The sequence below is a fragment of the Apteryx mantelli genome, chromosome 16 (assembly GCF_036417845.1).
Source record: "Apteryx mantelli isolate bAptMan1 chromosome 16, bAptMan1.hap1, whole genome shotgun sequence".
Lineage (NCBI taxonomy): Eukaryota > Metazoa > Chordata > Aves > Apterygiformes > Apterygidae > Apteryx > Apteryx mantelli.
The window spans coordinates 9,200,068-9,220,189 of NC_089993.1; the positions used below are offsets into that span (position 1 = coordinate 9,200,068).

The 20,122-nt window shown below is 40.3% G+C and overlaps 1 protein-coding gene across 1 annotated transcript in view; it reads right to left on the minus strand.

Moving 5' to 3' along the window:
- LOC106482633 (uncharacterized) overlaps positions 1-11,366 on the minus strand; it is a 105,578-nt gene extending 94,212 nt beyond the window's left edge. The window contains exons 1-5 of the mRNA XM_013940242.2: positions 11,208-11,366; positions 6,504-6,554; positions 4,509-4,669; positions 2,885-2,955; positions 731-896 (exon numbers count right to left, since the gene is read on the minus strand). Of these exons, the coding sequence (XP_013795696.2) occupies positions 731-896; positions 2,885-2,955; positions 4,509-4,669; positions 6,504-6,554; positions 11,208-11,268 (510 nt within the window). The 5' untranslated portion in view covers positions 11,269-11,366. The remainder of the gene's footprint in view (positions 1-730; positions 897-2,884; positions 2,956-4,508; positions 4,670-6,503; positions 6,555-11,207) is intronic.
- Positions 11,367-20,122: the final 8,756 nt, after the last annotated feature.

A 20,122-nucleotide genomic window follows, 5' to 3' on the forward strand; every position in this document is an offset into this window, starting at 1 on the left:
TATTCCGAGTCAGATTATTTACAAACATACGCTTTTTCATTTCACATTTTCTGGGTTTCCAGGGAAGACTTAACTCAGAAAAGCATTTCTACTCAGAAGAAATGTAATTGCATATGGATGTCCCAAGTGTTATTGAGAAACATCTATTTAAACACTAGTATGTAGCAGTAGCATGAGAATGAAGGTGCACACCATGTCGATGGTCACTGCTCTTCACAACAGGATAAGCACAGCCATTGAGATATCTCAGGTACACTCATACAAACGTGGACTACAGTGGGGTACTCTGGACTATTATTTCAGTGTAACACAGCAGAACTTGAGTTTAAGTTTTCAAAACAGAATGTTTCAAGAGCTTTGAGAAGCCTGATTTTAAAGTCTCCCAGAATCAATGAAAAAACTCCTGCTACTTCAGCGGCTATGCTATCAGCCACTTTATGAATATTGTTCCTTCCCCAGAGCACGGGTAAAGTTTAAGCCCTGGTGTTATAACACCTCCTCTGCAGTACTCAGCTCTCCCTCAGGTAACAAAGTAATGGTTTCCAACTCCCAACAAGAATGTAAATTATAGGTGAATTAATAACATTTTATAGAAAATGCAATCAGACCATCATAGGCTGCTGACTAGTCACCAAGTGGCAAGAATTTTCAGTTACTTAAAAAGAGGGTAGACTTAATATACACAAGTGCTAACAGCCACCTCAGAGTATGACCCTACCAACACTCTCACCTCTTCAATGACTCCACCAGCAGTGGATGCTTGTGATGTCTGCAGGACACTAAGAATACCTCGCTTGACGTTCAGCGCCCAAGTCTGTTCACTCCTTACAGGACAGAGCTTTAGAATTTTCCCATCATAGAAAGAAAAGTGAAGAGGATGCTGTTCTAGTATTTCTCTGCAATAAAACAGTTTATCATTTCTTGCTTCAAACAGTGGCTGCAAGTCAGTTTATTACATTAGACTTAGATTTTTATGAACAGAGTTACTCCCCCACAATGGATCTGTTAATATTATTCTGTAACTGTTCTTTTTAACAAGCCTCTACTCTTCACTAATTCATCCTGACTCTAAAATCCCTTTAAAAAAAACTAATCAAGGTGATCACAGCATCTTCCACATAACTGTACCATTTAATCAGGCCAACTCCTGGGAAACTCTTTATAAGTAATTATACATTAAACTAGAATTTTTGCCATTAAGAGAGCAACTCCATTTAATGGGGAGGCCTTTTTATGATTCAGGGTGCCTTAAGCCTTGGTAAGCATATTTCAGTTGCATCCTTCTCTAATGTTCATCTTCAGTTTTGATATACACAAAAACAACTGCTTTCCAATCAATCCATGGTTAATATCTCCCTTCTTTGCTAGGTATACACACTTGGCCTCTATCCCAGATGTTATCCCCCACTCTCTGTCCCAGTAGCTTTGCCTACTGAGAGTACAGAGAGTTCTACTTTTGCAAGAGACCACATTTTACACTGATTTGCATTCTTAATGTAATGTATTTTGATCATAAGAAATTCCTTTAAAAGGGGGAAAATAAGCCACTCAAAGAAAGGAAGAGAATTTAACAATAGTCCAATGGTCAGCTCCAATAAAGGGAGATACACAGGTCATGTGCACTTTAACTGTGGAACTAACTATTTGTCTAACCAATGGGGGGACAAAGGCAATGTAAGAGAAAAAACATTTTTAATGCACCAACACCTGGATGAAGTCTTTGCTGAAGAAGAGACCGCATATCGGATAAGGGTTTCTGTACCCCTAGGCAACTGTGGTTGCTTCTATTACTATCTGTGGAAATTACATGCATGTTCACAGGACAAGCTACACCACAGTATCCTCACAATAGGCTGAGGCAAATGCTAATAAGGTTTGCTGGTCTGAATAATCATTTTCAATAGTCAAGCTTCACTGAATGCTTTCTTTGCTACCTCTCTTCTTGGCTTCTCTACAGAGAACAAGACATAACTGCTCTTACTTCTATGAGAATCCTACAAAAAACTTTGTAGAGGAAGATGTGTCTGTAACTTCAAATGATCTGAACTCTGACAGCACCACTCATATTGTGGAACATAAAGTTTTTCTTGATGAATATAAAAAGCAATGCATTTACTCCAAACATGCTCTTTTTGACCCTGTGAATCAAGTCAATTACCTCAGTTCTCATTGTTGTTTAAAGGCTGAGAATCTAAGTGGCGGGACAAAGAGGGAGATTACCAGGCTCAGCTTAACCAGACAACAGAACTGCTTTTTTTGATGACACAAGCAGCATCAGATCTCTGGGAAAATACCAGACCTCCACAGTTTGAAGAGACCTTTTTGAATAGGCATCTTCACAAGTGTCTATACCTTTGCAAGTCAGAAGGCTACACACTGACTGTTATGAATGAGATAACAAAAAAACAAAAACAAGAACATAAAAGGGAGAAGCTGACATTAGAAAAATAAATGCAACTTAATATATCTTGGGAGAAAAAAGAGCCTTTTGCATTTTGAGGAATAAAGTCTCCCTCAAAACAAAACCTTTTGAAATGGACTTTCAAAACTCAAGAGTCTGTATAAGTAACAATTGCAAATCAGATAACTAGTGAGCTATCCATATACACAGTTAGCCAGCTAGATACCTGATAATTTGTACCCATAATCATTTTAATTGTCTATTCTCTGAATGTTTTCACATATAAAAGGGAGGAAAATTAGATTTAAAAAAATCTGACCAAATGCCCTCATTTTGCTCATGGTGCTCCTTGATCCTTGCTTTTTCAACAAAAAACAAAAAACTAAATAGAGTACAAAACATACAGTAAATGGTACTAAAGTGCGGCTAAACCATATAGCTTCAAAAAATCCAATAACTAAGCCAGATTAGAAGTTTTTCTACCTTAGATTGTCCATTTCCTTCAAAGACTCCTCTCTGGATGCAAGAGTTCTCTTGATTTGCACATCTTGCACCTAGAAACAAAGATTATACAGCAACAAATATCACTCTCAAGAGGAACTTGTGGACTCTGTCACAGAAGGACACGTAAATAGAAGAAGCGGACTATGAAAAAAGCCTCAGTGTTGCAATCAACACAGCCCCAAAGGCCCAAGTCACATCTGGCCACCAAAGGCCCAGGATGCACATCTGAGATTATTTCCACATAATTTCTTCTATGAAGAAGTTTCACAGATTATTAAATGCATTTTTTATGGCATTACTCTATCCCTTTTATTTTCAAGCCACAATTACCTACTCTGGGGGAAAGTAAGAGCCTGACTGAAAAAAAGTCCTTTCTACAGAGGTGAAAAAGCACACTGACTACCATGTTGGTAGAATTTTGAGACTAAACCTGGTAAAAGTGCTCAGTGTTCAGTAGACATTTCATAGCTTACTCTTACTGAATTCAGAGGAGAAAATGTATGTTTGAGTTTATTACAGAATTTCCTAAGGTACTTGCAATTTGGCTGGCTGTGGTCAGGAAGAAACGTTCTCAAATGAAAGAACAAGAATGGTGACTCTGCCTACTGCAATACAGACTGCAACTGCTGGTCATTTTTTCTCCTTTTTTATACATATATCTTTTTTTAAATAAAGACAAGCATCCAACTGTGTATTCTTTTGTCAAATTTAGGAGGCCTCAAATTAAAATAAAGAGCTAGAAGATGGGGAGCCTGGCCACTGATACTGCAAGGCAGCAGAGAGAGTGATTCAGTCTGAAGATGGTTCACCCAAATTCTCATCTTTCATATAAAATCATGGGAACACTGGCTATTTCTATCTATATGGCTATGTTACACAAGTAACTATCCTATTTTTTGTTGGCCTCGTATATATGTGAATGTATGTACACACACCCTTCACAGCTCTGCTGCACAGAACCCCTGAATGAGCCCCTCTGTTAACCTGAAGGAAAACTAAGGCAGATAAAAGAAGTTTATTTTCCATGCTCCCCCTGCCAGGCACTGGAGTGCTCAAACTGGCCCACAGAAGGGCTCACCCGAGAAAAAGGTCTGTAATTCAAAACTGGCCTGTTGCTCTGTCAATGGGACAGAGATCTCCCATCAAGATCAATGGAGCATTACAAAACTGAATTTTATACTATGCTAGGCATGGCGCCAATCCAACAGATCCCAGAAGTTACTCAAGTTCTCTTTAAAAGCTTTGCTATTTTTAATTTACTGCTACAGATACGAAAATGCTTAAAAATAAATCAAACTCCTTTCGAAGGGACTAGCTTCATCTCCAGTTCTGCTCCACACATGACAAAACACTGAAACAGCTGTTCCATTTAAGGAAAAGAAATGATTTGTGTTATCTGCCCTTTAAAATAGGCTAATACTTATACTTAATTTGAAGCTGTGTAGCATCAAAGCAATTCTGCAACTCTAAAAATGACTCCAAGAATAAAACTGGCTTTTAAATACAGGAAAATAAAGTATTTTACATGTATGAGTAAACCTAAAGAAAGACACAGCTCCATGTCAGCTCATTCCAGTCACTCAGATATTATGACAGCACTCACTTTCAAAACCATCTGGCACCTCTCCAATGCCTCAATGGTCACTGTGCTCTCCAGAGATATACCACTACTTTTGTAAATGCTTCCCTGTAGGAATGTGGTGGTGACTGTTGAATACCTGTAGCTGTATCTGGCTCCTTTGGGGAAGTACAGTGCACTGTGTCCTAGGAAACAAACAACAAAAACATTTTTGTAGTCTATTAGAAAACAAAGGCTTTCTTTTCCTTTTTTTTTTTTTTTTTTAGTATGTTGGCCACTGAAAGTAGATAAACTAGGGGCTGGATTTTCAAAATGTTCCCTACCCACTTGGACTTACAATAGAAAGAACTGAGTTTCTGAAAGCACACTGCATACTAGAGAGTTCCCACATGAAAGGTGAAAAGAATTTTGCTCTCTCCTATGCACATAACCTGACAATTTCCATCAAGGCAGGAGACTAATCTCCAAGAGCAGAAAGGGACCGTAACGCACCCATGGCATGATGCTCCTTTGACACCTTCTAGAGGACAGCAAAGCAGGACCTTCACAACAGCAAGATGACAAAGACTTTCTGACACACTACATGCAATTCATCTGTGCTGTAAGCTACACATATGCAGACAAATTAAATGATGAATACTTTTAAAGTAAGAACTTCAGTTCTGAAAGCCTGCCCTAGAAGACCTGGGCTGAGGAGATTGAAGGCATGTGAACACAGAGATTATATTTGTATGAAGATGAATACCATATGGAAAGGAGCCTAATTTCCTTCCACTAATATGGACGTTGATCAGAAGTCAGACTACAGAAATCATTTTTGTTACATCTGTGTAAACATAAGGAAATAAGGACGAAAACTTGCCTAAGTCTGCAGTTATGATCAACAGTAAAGTAGAATTTCACAGACTATATCCTGAGCTACCTACTGCAGTACTTTCAATGGAATCAAGCTTAAATAAGTTGCACATGGTATGGAATACATCCTAATAAATATTTTCGTAGCCTGGAGTTTAGGACAACCTTCACTCTATAATGGTACAAAGTATAATTGATACACTTATGTAAAATATACTTGCAGAAAATAGACAGTGGAAACACAAGCAAGCAAAAAAGATGCCATTTTACAGATACTTCATGAATGATCCAATTTAAATTGTCAAGAAGCTTGGATGTAACCGTTGCATGACTGTATAAACTGGCTTTTTGCCCATGCAATTATGTCCTGCTGAACAGGCATGAGTATAAAGATCCTTTGCAGGGTATGCCATTCAAAATAGTTCTTGTAGTGACCTGGCCAGTGTCCATGGGCAGCACAGTCATCTAGTGAATATAATAGCAGACACCCTGATGTGTGTCACATAGTCTCTGTATTCCTCTAGTCAAAGGAGATTCTCTTCTAAACCAGGTAATAAGAATTAATCCTGAAAGGATGAGAAGACCAGAGACATAATGCCATGAGCAGAACACTCAAGGGCCCCCGCTCTGTTACACTGAAAAGCACTCATGCACATTCAGGCACCTGCTCGCAATGTAAATGAGAAGCCTAAGTTACACACTGCACCTCAAACCAATCTAACCAAACCTTTCCAGGTCAGTCCACTATCCAGCGTTTCTGTCTGTTCCTCCCTTTACAAAAAGAAGTTTTGTGCCTGCCCACTGAAGGAGAAGTCTTCATGCCTGTTTCAGTGTGGAAGGAGCTAACACTGGGTACTGGAAGAGAGACATTCATACATGGATGGCTTTTGTCCTGCATTAGTTTAATAGCTTGTTTAGCTTTAATGTTTATGAGTTATGAGAGTTCACAGAATGTGAACTTGAGGCAGGTCTGTGCCAGGTAAAGCTCAGTGGAACTTCTCAGCTACTTCCATGAATGCAGATTACTCCACAAACAGTCAAACCCAGCTCAGACATAAGTAACATTCTTCTAATAACACAACATCCTTGCTGAAGAGGAGTAAGATTTCAAATCCCTTCCGCCTTATCACATACAAGGCCTGAATACCATCTTGTTTTACTCACCTACACACTCTGCAAAACAGGAAGCTCCATGCCTTAAACTCTCCAAGGATCCTGCAACAACAGGTAAGATTACTGAAGGGCATTGAAAATTTGTGTGCAGCTCTCATGACAGACACTGCTGCTTTTCAGTTACAGTGAACCTACCATGAAATATTAAGAAGCAACATATGAATGTCTTAGGGCAGGCATGAGTAGTTATCCTGAAGACTATAATGTCAGAGCAAGTCACAGAGATCATATCCAACAGCTTGGTGTTAAGACTCACCTTTGCATTTGTTACAAATGATTCTTATCTATTCTGTATTACTAGAGATACCATCTGCCCTAATGTGACATCTATACACAGTTTCAAGAGCAAGAGCTTGGGGATTGCACGTTCCCTGAGGGAAAGGGAAGGACAGATGAGGCCCAAGGTTGTTGTTTCAGTCAATATGCGCTAAAATGTGTATTTTTATGTAGACATATATCTATTTATCATTTCTCTTTCTTCTTTTGTAGGGTGACAGAGCACTGGAACAGGCTGCCCAGAGAGGTTGTGGAGTCTCCTTCTCTGGAGATATTCAAAACCCGCCTGGATGCAATCCTGTGCAATGTGCTCTAGGTGACGCTGCTTGAGCAGGGGGGTTGGACTAGATGATCTCCAGAGGTCCCTTCCAACCATTCTGTGATTCTGTGATTCTTCTTTTCCATTTTCTGCCCTAAAGACATGAAAAGCTCACAGAAGAGAAAAAACAATAACTAGGATATTTCCTGTCATTCATAAAGTTCTCCTTCATAAAAGAGAATTATTAGTGCATAATGACTTAATTTAAAAAAAAATCAAAAAGACAAATCAAAGTGGTAGAAGCAAAGAACAAGTCTTTTATAAACTCTCTCATGGTTCTCAGAACATCCAAATAATTTCATGCACCCACAGGACTGGGTAAACTTCCTAAATATTTATGTTACTGTTTTCCAAATTTCATTCATCCCACATCCCTCTTAACCAAAAAGATAACTGTAATCAAGTTTTCTGATTACATCTAAGTTAGAAGGAGAACAAATACAGACAGGTTAAACCAGCAGTGAATATATTTGTTGTGATTAATGCACCAGAATATTCAGGAGGCAGCATCTTGTAGTAATAAAGTCCTACATCCACCGCCAGAAAATAAACAACATGGACATAAAATAGAGGCAGGGGAAGAAAGAGTTTCACTGAAGCAGCCTCCATAATTTATTTTCATATTGTCTTTCGAAAAACTTTGTAACATTATTCTTCCTTGTAACCTAATTCCATAGCTTCCGGATAGAACAGGTAGAAATGGACATAAAATTGGGGGTGGGGGATGGGTAAGATTTTAGGTGTTCCTTATATGGAAACATCTTAGAGACAATTATTTAGGAGCTAAACATCATTTATGTTCAAAGTTAAGACATGTGAACACACAAAAGGTCAGTGCAATTCTACCCTCCTCTTCTTCCCTTTGTAGCTCACTAGCCTTAGCTTTTCAATGAGCTGCTCCAGGCAGAAACCAAAGTCTGGCCCAAAAAATCCAAGAGAGTTTTATTACTAAGTACACTGGGACTAGACTTTGCTCTCACCGCTTTCCATATGCCTGTACCGCACACAGCACATATGCAAATGAATGACATGCCTTTGTGTATTTATTGAGTTAAGTACGGAAATGTAATAATATCATGGATTCTCAAAGAAAAGAAATTAAGGCGCTCATTCCCCCACTCCTGCATATTCTCATCAGCATTTAAACTAAGCAAGATTCTGCTTTATGCAAAGGCGAATGATACCTAATTAACTAGGGAGTCTTAATCAAAAAAAAAAAGAAAGAAAGAAATACACATTTTATATGCCATACTGCACAGCCATAGGCTTTTACATTAATTTATTGCAGTTAGGGAAAATTTCTATTATGCTGAGATTTTTACTGCATGTGGCCATTCAAGAGATCAGAAGTATCATTTAAAGCAGGAACAGGAGCTAGCTTTATTGCTGAAGGAAATCTCTTCCAGCACCACCAGACTAAGGAACAAACACTTAAACATCACAAGTCAAGGCTGGCCGTTGTTCAAGACGTCCTCTAACACTGGAGAGTCTGTTCTCCAGCATGACTTTCTTTCAGACTTTCACTGGGAGAGCAGGGAGTTCAAGGGACTGCAGGATACAACTACCCCGGAGATGGATTGGCTCCAGCCGGGCACAGCGGCAGCGGGAGGCACAGCCAGGGTGCTGCATACACAGCCTCCGCTTCCCTTCTTTGCTCAGTGCGCACACATCTACACTGGAAACTAGTACGAGTATCACGCGAATACTCTGACACGGAATGACCTTAAAGAAGCCTGGCAGAATTACATTCATCTAATTATTTCAAGCACTACCAGATGACATTCAAGTACGTCATGAACTGGAAGAAATTTGAGGGTCTCTAATTCCTGTGCAATCACGGCATTTGACTGTACAAGCATGACGTCTGGGCACTCAAGAGGCCAGCCTGATACAAACCAGACTTCAGCACATGAAAAGCCAGGTCACCAAAACCACCAGAGATCGTCTTCACCTCTGGAAAACGCACAGATACGATGTTGAAGGCTGGCCCAGTGGTCTCATTCTCTTGGGAACTTCTATGATAAACCTGAGCTGAATTAAAGGAATACTGAGGGAGGAGCCCCATGACGGGCGCACACAGCCTCCTCACTGCAGGAGCTACACTCCTCGCACTCTCCGGCACTCACCTCAACAACCTGCCCCAAGTCCTAGACATCAACAGGAATGTGCACACTGCAAAAACTGTCAAATCAGCTGCTCATATCCACTGCTGTGTCATACAAGGAACAGCCAAAATCAAACATATGATATTGCTGCACTTCAAGTATATGCCACTTGCATGTACCATAGTGAAAGATTATTCTACATTATTAATACCCATAACAAAAGGTTTTATTAATTAGTACTAATAAAAGCATTCAGCCCTAACTAGCCATTATTTATAAATCTTTCTTTAAAATAACTCCCTCCAGTAATAAGATCCATAGTAAGTATAATTTGCCCCCCCCCCCCAAATCTATGCTATACTATATGCTAATAAACCTTCCTGTTCAGCCGTAACTAAGCATCTCAGTATTCCTTAGTTTTGCCACCCACTGGACACAAAAGGTGAAAATGCCTTTTTATTCTGCTTCTGTGCTTTTAGATATTTTGTATGCACCATCCTGAAGGAAATGCTTTCCTCAAACTACTGCATTTTAAAGCCCACACTTGTATTATTTGATTGGAGTCATATTTTCCATTCTCTTGATCCCTTTTTTTAAACTTCAGAAGGGAATGCACTCATTTTGGAACAAAAATAAGAAAACATTTGTTCCTTTAGCATCCACTCAAATCCATATACATTTTTATTCCCAAATTAAATTTTAAGTTTCTGGAGGACAGAATTATATTTCCCTTGAAAAGATTTTACCTCCACATCTGTATTTCTCTCCCACTGAACACACCTTTTTATTTTGCAGAATTAATTCTCTGTGTGGAAGTTCAGATTTGACTTTTAAAAAAAGTGTGAAAGAACATGTTATTTTCCAGCAAACTTGATCCTAGTGCTACAGATATCTGCAAAACCAGAAGATTTTCCGGTATGCAGAGTCCAGATCATGTAATATAAGAAAATTATCACTGGGCTATTAATTTTTATGAATACACCTGTCTATACACAAAAGCACATACGCATTAACTTCAAAATTCCAGTTGCACTGCATTTGAACAAAAAGAACTCATAATCTCCTTGGGGAAAAAAAAAATCATTTCAAAGTATCCAATGGATCAGGTAAGAAAAGGGATATCTACCTTCCCCCTTTTCTTTTAAATCATGGAAAAAGTTAGTGGTAAGTTAATGGCCTTTACATAAAAGAAGTCAGTACTGTATTATCTTATTCAAAAACTTTGCAATAAATATAGTAAACAAACTTTGAAAAATCATTTCTGTTAGGCAGCGTCAGATTTTTGAAGATGTTCAGCACCCATCTTCAGGACCAGATTCAAGAGCACTCTCAGCTCCTGTGTGGACACCTGAATGCTGCGGTCAGGATTTTTAAACGCGCTTATCACAGACAGACACCATGGTAGGCTGAGCACTCCTGACAATCAGCACTTTGTTAAGGTGTCTAAATTTAGAGTTTCTGCTCTTCACTTTGCTTATTTTTAAGTTTTAAATTTTCTTCAATCACTTATTTTTGTTTTAGAAGCAGTATGCATGTGATCTCTTTTCAGATCACAAGAGTAGCATTTTCATGAACTTTTCACTCTTTGAAGAATCCTTCATGTTCCAATACCAGTGAGCACAATTTTAGAATGCCAGACTATCACAAATATTTAACATGTTATTTTCAAGTGAGATAATGAATTAACTGGCACAATCTCACTGTTTCTGCTGCTTTCCCCAGTAATGCTGAAAGAAGATACACTATTCACTGCACTCGTTTAAATGCAGGGTGCCTTCCCACCTGCCCACGTGCAACCTGGAGAACTGAGCAAAGCAAACTGCTATGCTATGATGAAAATCAAGACAAAGCCGCAACAAGAGTTACTGCAGACCTACAAGCTGTAACGTAATTTACAATATCCCAGATGTTTTGCTAGTGAGATCATTCCTACGCAGAAATATTTTACATTAAGAGACAGGCATCTTAGCAGAGGAAAATGTTTCTTCTACTTACTCCCTGAAGCTCCTGCCACAATGGCACAGAATAAAATGACTGAACGCAGCCCCATGACCATCAAAATCGCCTCCTCAGGCCAGAAGTTAACAAAATCACATCAGTTCTCCTCTCCAAGGCACCTCTGAGCAAGGCAGTGAAAGGAAACTTCTTTCACAAAGCAGGAGCTCCCTATTTCAAAGCCCCTCTCCCAGGCAGAGGAGGGGCTCTGGCACGGGAGCCCACGGAGGGGGGGAGGAAGCGCAGCTGTAACAAGGGAGAGAGGTAGACGAACATGCAGAAACATCTCATCCAAGCTCTGACTGCATTTCAGCCTTGTTGCCCTCACACAGAGAGAAGGAGAGAGTGAAAAAATGCATGCATTATTAACCTATCAGAAATTAACCAAAACTGCAAAGAAAAATAATGGAGTACCACAAGATAACAAATGATAGTAAATGACCAGAACAATCCCATGCAGTGTTAGTAAGGTTAAAAGTGGGGGGGGGGGGGGGGGGGAAGACCACTCTAGCAAGTATTCCCTGATGATTCACCAAAAAGCACAGAAGATGAGGACACAAGCTTTAGGGCTGAAAGAAAGGTGCTGTCAGGAGGAGCAAACAGGTTCATAGGGTGCAGCCCATCCCTTCAACCAAAGTCCCACATCTAAGAGGTCTGAAAGCTTGCCTAAAAACCCCACAAAAACACTAAAGTCCATCTGGTAGCAATCAAGTTTTTACAACATGTCAAACACAGGTCTTCCAGGGTTCACTGAACTTCTCATAAAGACTTTCCCTTCCACTCCTGCTTGAGCACACCTCGCTATCCATCTCCTACTTGCACAATCTTCTAGATCTTCCTGGGTATTTGTCATTTCCCTTCCCAGCAACCTACTCCCATGTTTATCCTTAACACAAACAGGATCCCTGAACACCTATGCCACAGAGCCACTGTCAAACACAGTCGCTCAGGCACTCCAAGATCTTCTCTGCTTTGGACACGCAAAGATTTATTTTCTCTCTCTGTCACATCTAACCTCTAACCACAAGCCTCTGGTTTAACAAGAAGCACAAATATAAATCACACATAACAATCCCAGTCACTGGTGCCACACTCCCCAACTAGTCTGTGTTGTCACAGCTTCTCAATATACTTTGCACAGATCAATGACCAAAGGTCAGAAAGAAAATCACGTCTAAAGAGTTAATAAAAAATTGCATGATAAAAGATGGGTCCCTCTAGCAAAATTCAAGATCTACCAAATGCCAAACCCAGGGAGGGCTCAGGTCTGAAACTGGATCCAAAATCTTGCAGACTTGAAAAAGTAGAACTTACCAAGCCAAAGTGTTATGTGAGAAAGCCTCTTTCTGTCTCCACTGTAATTTTTCAGAATGTTAAAACTCTGACTTTGAAACTGCTTCACAGAGTTCACTGCAGAAATCTTGCAGCCTGTTGGGTTTGTTGTTTTCTTCTACTCTGCTATGAGTTACTCAGATAGTTTTGTATTCATTACAAGTTTTCATTTTAAGATTCCAGCCCATTTGGGCACAGTAAGTGTTCAGTAAATAATCCTGCAGTCATCCAACTCTTGGTCTACTATCAGAAATTATGGATGTAAGCACAAAAGCTAGTATTTGTGCATATATATAAAAACATGATGAATTTACAGATAAACTGCTATATTGTGACAAATTTTTACTTTTTTCCCTTTAATAACTATTATTGCCTGTTCTCCACAGTAGTCTTTTTACTGTTTATATAGTAAGTTTGCTTAATATATTTCATATAGCTTTCGCTGAGTAACTTAATAGGACAAAACTTATACTGTAGTCAGTAAGAACGTCAAAACTGGTATTAAAGGGGATTTCTGCCTTATCATGACTCTCCTAAGAGCATAGCCCAACATCAGCAACTGACAAGCAGCATTTACGTGCTGAGATCCCACTGTGCAGCCCTATCCTCTTATTATGGGCAACATCTGTGATCCATTTGACAGGCCAACATAAGTTCCTTTTTAAATGAATGAGACACTTCACAGCCAGTTTTCCACTTAGTGTATGTTAATCTCATGTATGGTACCAATGTCCTGCGCCAGCAGAGTAACATAAGTAGGTGCTTAATTTTAAGCACAAGCACACCTCAATGAATTAAGCATGTCCTCAAATCTAAATGCTTTCTTGGAACAAGTCCATATATAATTTTATTAGTTATTTCATCCCTTACTCAAAACACCAGAAACCTTATTCTCTCTAAACAGCTAGACTTTCCTCACAGTGTTGGGGGGGGGGGGGAGGCTGTCATTAAAGACAACATTTTAACCAAATTTTCTCTTTCAATTACATTTTTAATTTTCACCCACAGGAGTTCATGCAGGTCATAGGCCACAAGGAAGGAGCTTTAGGAAACAGGGTGGCCAGGAAGAGGTTATATGAACTACCATGGAGGGAAGCCTCTGCTCCAAGTCCCCTAAACAAAAGCAGGGACTAACCAGATGGCAAAAGTGTCAGACCTACTGTTCACAGGCCTGAAACACACTGGGTTTTGGGATGCCTCAGGCCTGCAGTACATACACAGATCAACAGTACTGCACATAATGTCCAATCACGTAGCAAGAGAGGGGGAACAAGCATCTTCCTAAGAGGTTACATGGGCATTGCACTAAGAAAATTGGTCTCTTCCAAACAGCTTTTAGAAAGGACTGATAGTGTTTAACAAGACCCAAGTTTTAATACTTTAAGAGAAATTCTTAGCTACAGACACTAGCATTTCTATTACTGCTTCTACAGTAACAACACATTCATTCAAAAATAAAGCATTTACAATAGATGGTGCGTCACAGTAGAAGTGTTCTCATTAGCAAACAAACAGTGTTTTCACCAGTAAATAGTGGACATTATTGCAAACAGTTATACATACACTTAATTTTAAGCACAAGTAATCCTGTTAAATGTAAAGGATAAAATAAATGCAGACACAAAACACACTCAAATGGAGTCAAGAGAATCTTAAATGTTTGTAAGAACAGAGTGGCAGCTATTCAGAAGTGACCAGTGACCTTTGGACATCTGAGAACAGGATGGATCCAGCTTCAGACATCAGTCAGGGATCCAATATCCAGCATGTAGCTGTGTTTCTCCCCTTCTGATACCAAACTGAGCATCAAAAGTCAGTAATAAGTAACAGTGTGAGCCACAGACTGAATATTGACATAGAAGATCCATGAAAAATAACAGATCTGGCTACTGTCTATAGAAAAACATTAACAGAATGGATTACATTTCAATAGATTACAACTCAAAGAGCTGAAGTTCAGGTCTCTGAAGTAAGGTTTGACATTCATAATCTTTTTCAGGCTCTGATCCCAAGGTATGTTTGATGCAGACAGAACTTGTAGAACTCATCAATGTCAACGTGGCTCAACAGCAGAGCAGAGCTCAAGGATTTGGGGGTTGTCTTAGAGGTGATTATGTTTTTGAAAAGAGAGTTCAGTGTTACCTTTAACTTCCTTTAATTTTCTATTATGTTCGAATTGCCTTGCTCTGCTTTTTCAGTTACAACTGTAAATCACACTTTCCAAAATAATCAAACTTGCATTTTAATTTTAAGTTTCAGCTTTGGGGTTCCCATTCTTAATGAATAAACTATATTAAAAAAGGAAAGAAAAATACATTGCTATAGGTGTACGAGCATACACAAATATTTTTACATCTTAGTTCGTTTCAGTTTTTATCTTCACAGTTTCATCAACCTACCAATAGTTTTATAAAAAACAAAGAAATTCATAAACAAAACTCTGAGACTTTTTTGTCAAACACATTCTAAACAACTTTTCTTGGTATATCACAGACTTTGGCCCTTCACACTTAAACATCATAGTTAAGAACTAAACACTGGATTTACATCAGAATCTTAAATGCATGAGGAAGCCAAATCTTTAAGATAAAACACACATCATTAGTATCTTGTATACTTGACTAACTTCATTCATTCAAGTGGATTGATAAGTACAGGATGCAGTCCAAAACTGAAAAATGAGCCCAATGTCTTTCAAATGCATTTTTCTATCTCCCCAAAATACCATTTTCTTAAAACATCAAACATCTCCCCCAAAGAAACAAACAAAAAAAGCTCCTAAAAAGAAATTTCCAATATAGTGCTTTCCAAAATAATTTACTCCTACTTTTTAAAATGCTCAGGAAAATTAGGAACAAGTCCTGCAAACACACTAGTTTAATGATGCTCAGGAGACTTGTGCTGGCAGCAAGTCTGAGAAAAGTATTTATCCATTTTAAAGGTTATTGTGCTCAAGGTTATAAAATGAATTGAAAGCAAAATACCATCTCGCACAAAATGAAATAAGGATGTCCATGAACACTGGCAACAAACAGTAAATAATTCTCCAGTTTTCATTTCAATTAATACATATGTACAATATTTTCAATATCCCTGATGAAGTCTGAGCAGCTTAGTGGTTATTGCAGTGAATTTGGAAAGAGTATCTCGGGACTGTTTCTTATTCATCATGACAGTGTGAACAGGTCACTTAATTCCTCTACAACTGTTTCTAAGTCTGAAAAGTCTACACTGCAAACGCCAACGAGATCTGAGGTTTAACAGACTAGTAAAGTCTCTTTTGTAAAGGTCCTGTGAGCTTTTCTAAAATTAAAATTTTTGTTAAAACATTTGCATTTAACCCTAAGAATCAAAAGCAGGAGGAGAAAGCCCTTGGCCCTGGCTCCAAAGAGCGCTGGGGCTGCCGCAGGGATGTGCTCACAGCCCACGCGCTCCCAGAGGGCTTCCGTGACACCCACGGCACTAATGGAACTCCATCGAAGTCCAATCTAAGTGTAGAGGTTTAAGTAGTCCCACACGTATGTATTCGTAACCACTCAACGGCATGGTGGATTTAAGTATTTCTGGACCTTACGGTAAAACATTTACAAAAATGTAACGTATCCTGTTACAGCCACACCACAAGCTGGTGGTGCAGGGAGAGAGGAGGCGGGGGAAACCACCCCCAAAACGGGCAGCAGGCGGTTAGAGAGACCCACCCGGGAAATCTTCAGAATTAAAAAACAAACAAAAAAAAAAACAGACAGAACTTTAGGAAAAAGTATTCTAAAAAAAGTGATTTCACTGAAGGAAAAAAAAACGAATATGGGTAGCACTTTTAGACACGTAAACTTTTCAGAGCGTTTACCAGGATTAAATTACGTCATTAACAAAGCACCCTTCCCGCGGATCGCCGCCCCCCCCAACGGCTCAACCCCAACCCCTCGCCCCTCACCTGGCGCCGGCACGGCCCCCATCCCGCTCCGCGCCCGTGCCCTGGCAGAGGGGGACCGAGCCCCCGGCCCGGCTGCCAGAAGAGAGCGCCGCCGCGAGGGGCGGCCATGGCGGAAGGGGGCAGCCCGCGCCGGGCGCAGGGGGGAGAGGGGGGCCGTGCCCGCAGCGCCCCAACGGCTGCGCCGCCTCGCGCCGCCCGGCCTCGCGCGCGGCCGCCAGGTGGCCGCGCCCCGCGGCGCCCCCTGCCGGCGGGAGGGAGCCGCGCATTCCCCTCCCGCCTCCTCCGTGACTGGAGGCGGCGCCGCCTGTGCGCGCCTCCGCTGCGGGACAGGCCCCGGCTCCGCCCAGGAGGTTTCGCCCCGTCTCCCAGCGCCTCTGCTGGATCCAAAGCAGCGAGGGCTGGTACGGCAGAGCCGGGTACACCTCCTTCCTGCTGATGTTACCCGCTCAGAGAGGGGTTGCGCAGGTTCACTGAGACAGGCTCCTGTCTCAGGGCTATGATACTCTCCAGAAAAGCAGGAGAGGCAAAGGTCCTAAGCCAGCAGAAGGAAAAAGCCTCTCACATCCATAAGAATAGTACCGGTATTTTCTACCAGAAGATTGAAGGCTGCAGGCCGTAAGGAGCCTCCCTACAGCTCCAAACGCACGCACCCACACACACACACACACGTATGTATATATACACACATTTAACACCTAGACAAGCTAGAAAGGTGAAAGGTCTTCACCCGCTCGCCCGATACCCCTTCACAGCCTCCTCGCCAGCACTGTGGGGGCTGTAGCTTGTCCTGAGGGCTCTGAGGCTGCCCGCACAGCGCAGGGGGCCCTGATGCCCAGTACTGAATATTTAGAAGCAGCCTCCAGGCACAGCGCACGCCTCTCCCACACAGCCACCCTGTTGCCACAGCGAGCACAAGCCACAGCGCGGATGGGAGCGCTTCCAAAGCTCCTGCGAAGCCCCTGCCGGCAGCTTCAGATTATTTACACACTGGTTTTAGACCCTATAGCAGTCTGCCATATAGTCCACTAATGCAATAATCCTCAGGAGCTCACTGAAACCTCTCTCTCTATATATATATTTACTCATACACACACACACACATATATATAAATACCAAGTTGTATATGAAGCAAAGCAACCAACCGTAACAGGACTTTTTACAAGCCTCCCACTCATTCTAGACTTGTGCATGACTATTTTTAATGTCTCCAAACCACCTAGCCACCTGTTCAAACAGACACCAGATTTTCAAATTGTTAAAAGAAAAATTATTCATGAGTATGAAAAAAACCCCAAGAGTATAAGGAGCACTTCCTTTGAAATTGGCAGTTTTCACCATATATGTTTTGGTGTCCTGGTTGGAGACAGTAATAAAACACCTGCCAATCAAGTACAGAAAGAAATTGCACATTATGCAAGAGGGCATTCATCTCACAAAAAAAATTAAGTCATACTAAGATAATAAATTTATATCACATTGTGTCACTATTTTCTTTATAAAATCCTACAAAGGTTAATTTGCCATAAGATACAATTCACTTGAACTATACACTTAAACTGTAGACACATTTGTCATAGTACTCGGACTTAAAAATTTTATTACTAGTACATTCACTTATTAATCTTTTGTTGCTCAGTTTTGAAGAGTAAGTAACTGCTTTGGAGTACATAAATCACAATCAATTTCTTCCAAAGAGAACTCGTGGTTAGACAGTAAGAAGTGCTTTTGCAAACACTGCAATAAATAGCATTTTGAAATCATTCTGCTCTTGCTTAACAGCTCCCTTCTTACAGGCTATCAGCTGGTACTTATTTGTTTTAGCAGTTCCTGATCCCCTTTGCATGACAAAACAAGTTTTATTTCCTTCTCGTTCACATGTCATCAGAATTAACTAAATCTGAACACTGGGCAAGTTCTGTTGGTTAAAAATAGAAGTAATGGAAATAACACAGTCAGTGGAACAGAAAGCTATGTCAACCTGGAAAGCTAAGAAAGGCGGTGGTAGGGGAAGGCTTAATCTGAATTTGTCATGCGAGGCTGGAGGATTTCAGATGGTCCATGCCCCTTACTTACTGATTTGTGGAAACAGTATGAGCTCAAAGTCGGTATGCCACTTCTATATCTATAAACAGAGGAAAAATGTGTTTGCTCACAACTCAAATGGTTTATTAAGCAACATTAAACTTAATTTGTTGATAAAAGTCAATGCATTATAACAAAGTTGTATGAGATACTAACCTTGCCTGTATTTTATGCATCTCAGCAAGAAAAATTGCTGAAGCATATTGCTTCAGATCTACCAAAAAACAAAACAAAACAAAAAAATGAACATGAAGGACAACCTTACGTGATTAATAGGGATTGTTTTCCATTGAGCATTATATTTAATAACGATTTTCTCCCTACTAGGCACTGGTATGCAAGTACAGCCCTATCTATATGGGATTTACTTGCATTCTAACTGAAAATTTTACCCAAAGGAGTTCCAGATATTTTTCAATGCAAAATATTTAAGGGATCTAAATTACAGAAAAATAACATTATCGCTCTCTCAATCATTAGATAAATTTGAGACATAAACATGTCAGTAACTTTTATATCACTTCCACCACTCTTTTTGCTGTCATTAACAATTCCATCAAGACTAAAAATATATTATGCTGAAGTGTCTTTGGGAGCCACATGTCTTGAGCTTGGATGTCTTCACCTTAGCCCCAAAGACAAGAAGCTTCCAGGGGCAACAGCTCTTTTTCCCACTTTCAACAGAGCTGCCGACTGCCCCTGCACACACCCCACTTTCTCGCTTGGACACTTGCCTGGGGAGAGGGAACAGTGCGGGCAGGGGCACACGACCTGCCTGCAGGCTCTGCCTCTCCACACCTAGCTTGAATGACGCAGAGTCATCCCAGCACTTGGGCAGCAGACGAAGGCACCAGAAAGCAGGAAACATGGAGGGCTGCATGGAGAGACGACACGGCAAGGCGGGCGGGAGGCACAGGAACCGCAGTTACCTCAGTAGCGCGGGCTCAGGACTTCACGTACCATTTGGGCAGGGGACATGTTCAGAACAGAGATATTTCTAAGGACCATCAAGACATCAGCCATCCACACTCGACACTCTTTGCTTTCTTACCTCAGTATCTGCACCATGCTTAAATGTCTTGTGCTTGTTGCATTAAGTACTATTAAAGGACAGTTTAGGAACTGCTTTGGGAAGTCATATTAGACAAGAAAATTCCTGCTTCCACAGACACCAAGATACTCTAACATTTTCAAATACGGCTCTGTGTGTAAGCAGCGTATCTGTAGGTGAGACTGCTGTTTATCAGAGACCTGGTCCAAGTGAGACACTGAAAAATTTCACTCTATAATTACATTTCTTGACTTAATTTTTTAATACATCAATCATTCATATATTTGGAAACATTCTGTTAACAGGCTTTCCAATTATAAGCACTAGATACAAAAGATAGTTTTTATTTTAAATACAACCAATTTTAAAAAACAAACACTAACTTCCGCATAAACAAAACAAAAAGCATTTTCACAGTTATAGCCTGCATTTATCTATCTATAAAAAGTTTAACAAAGCAAGTTATTTTGGCACATTCCATAGATAATTCTATACACATAAAAGAATAAAACACA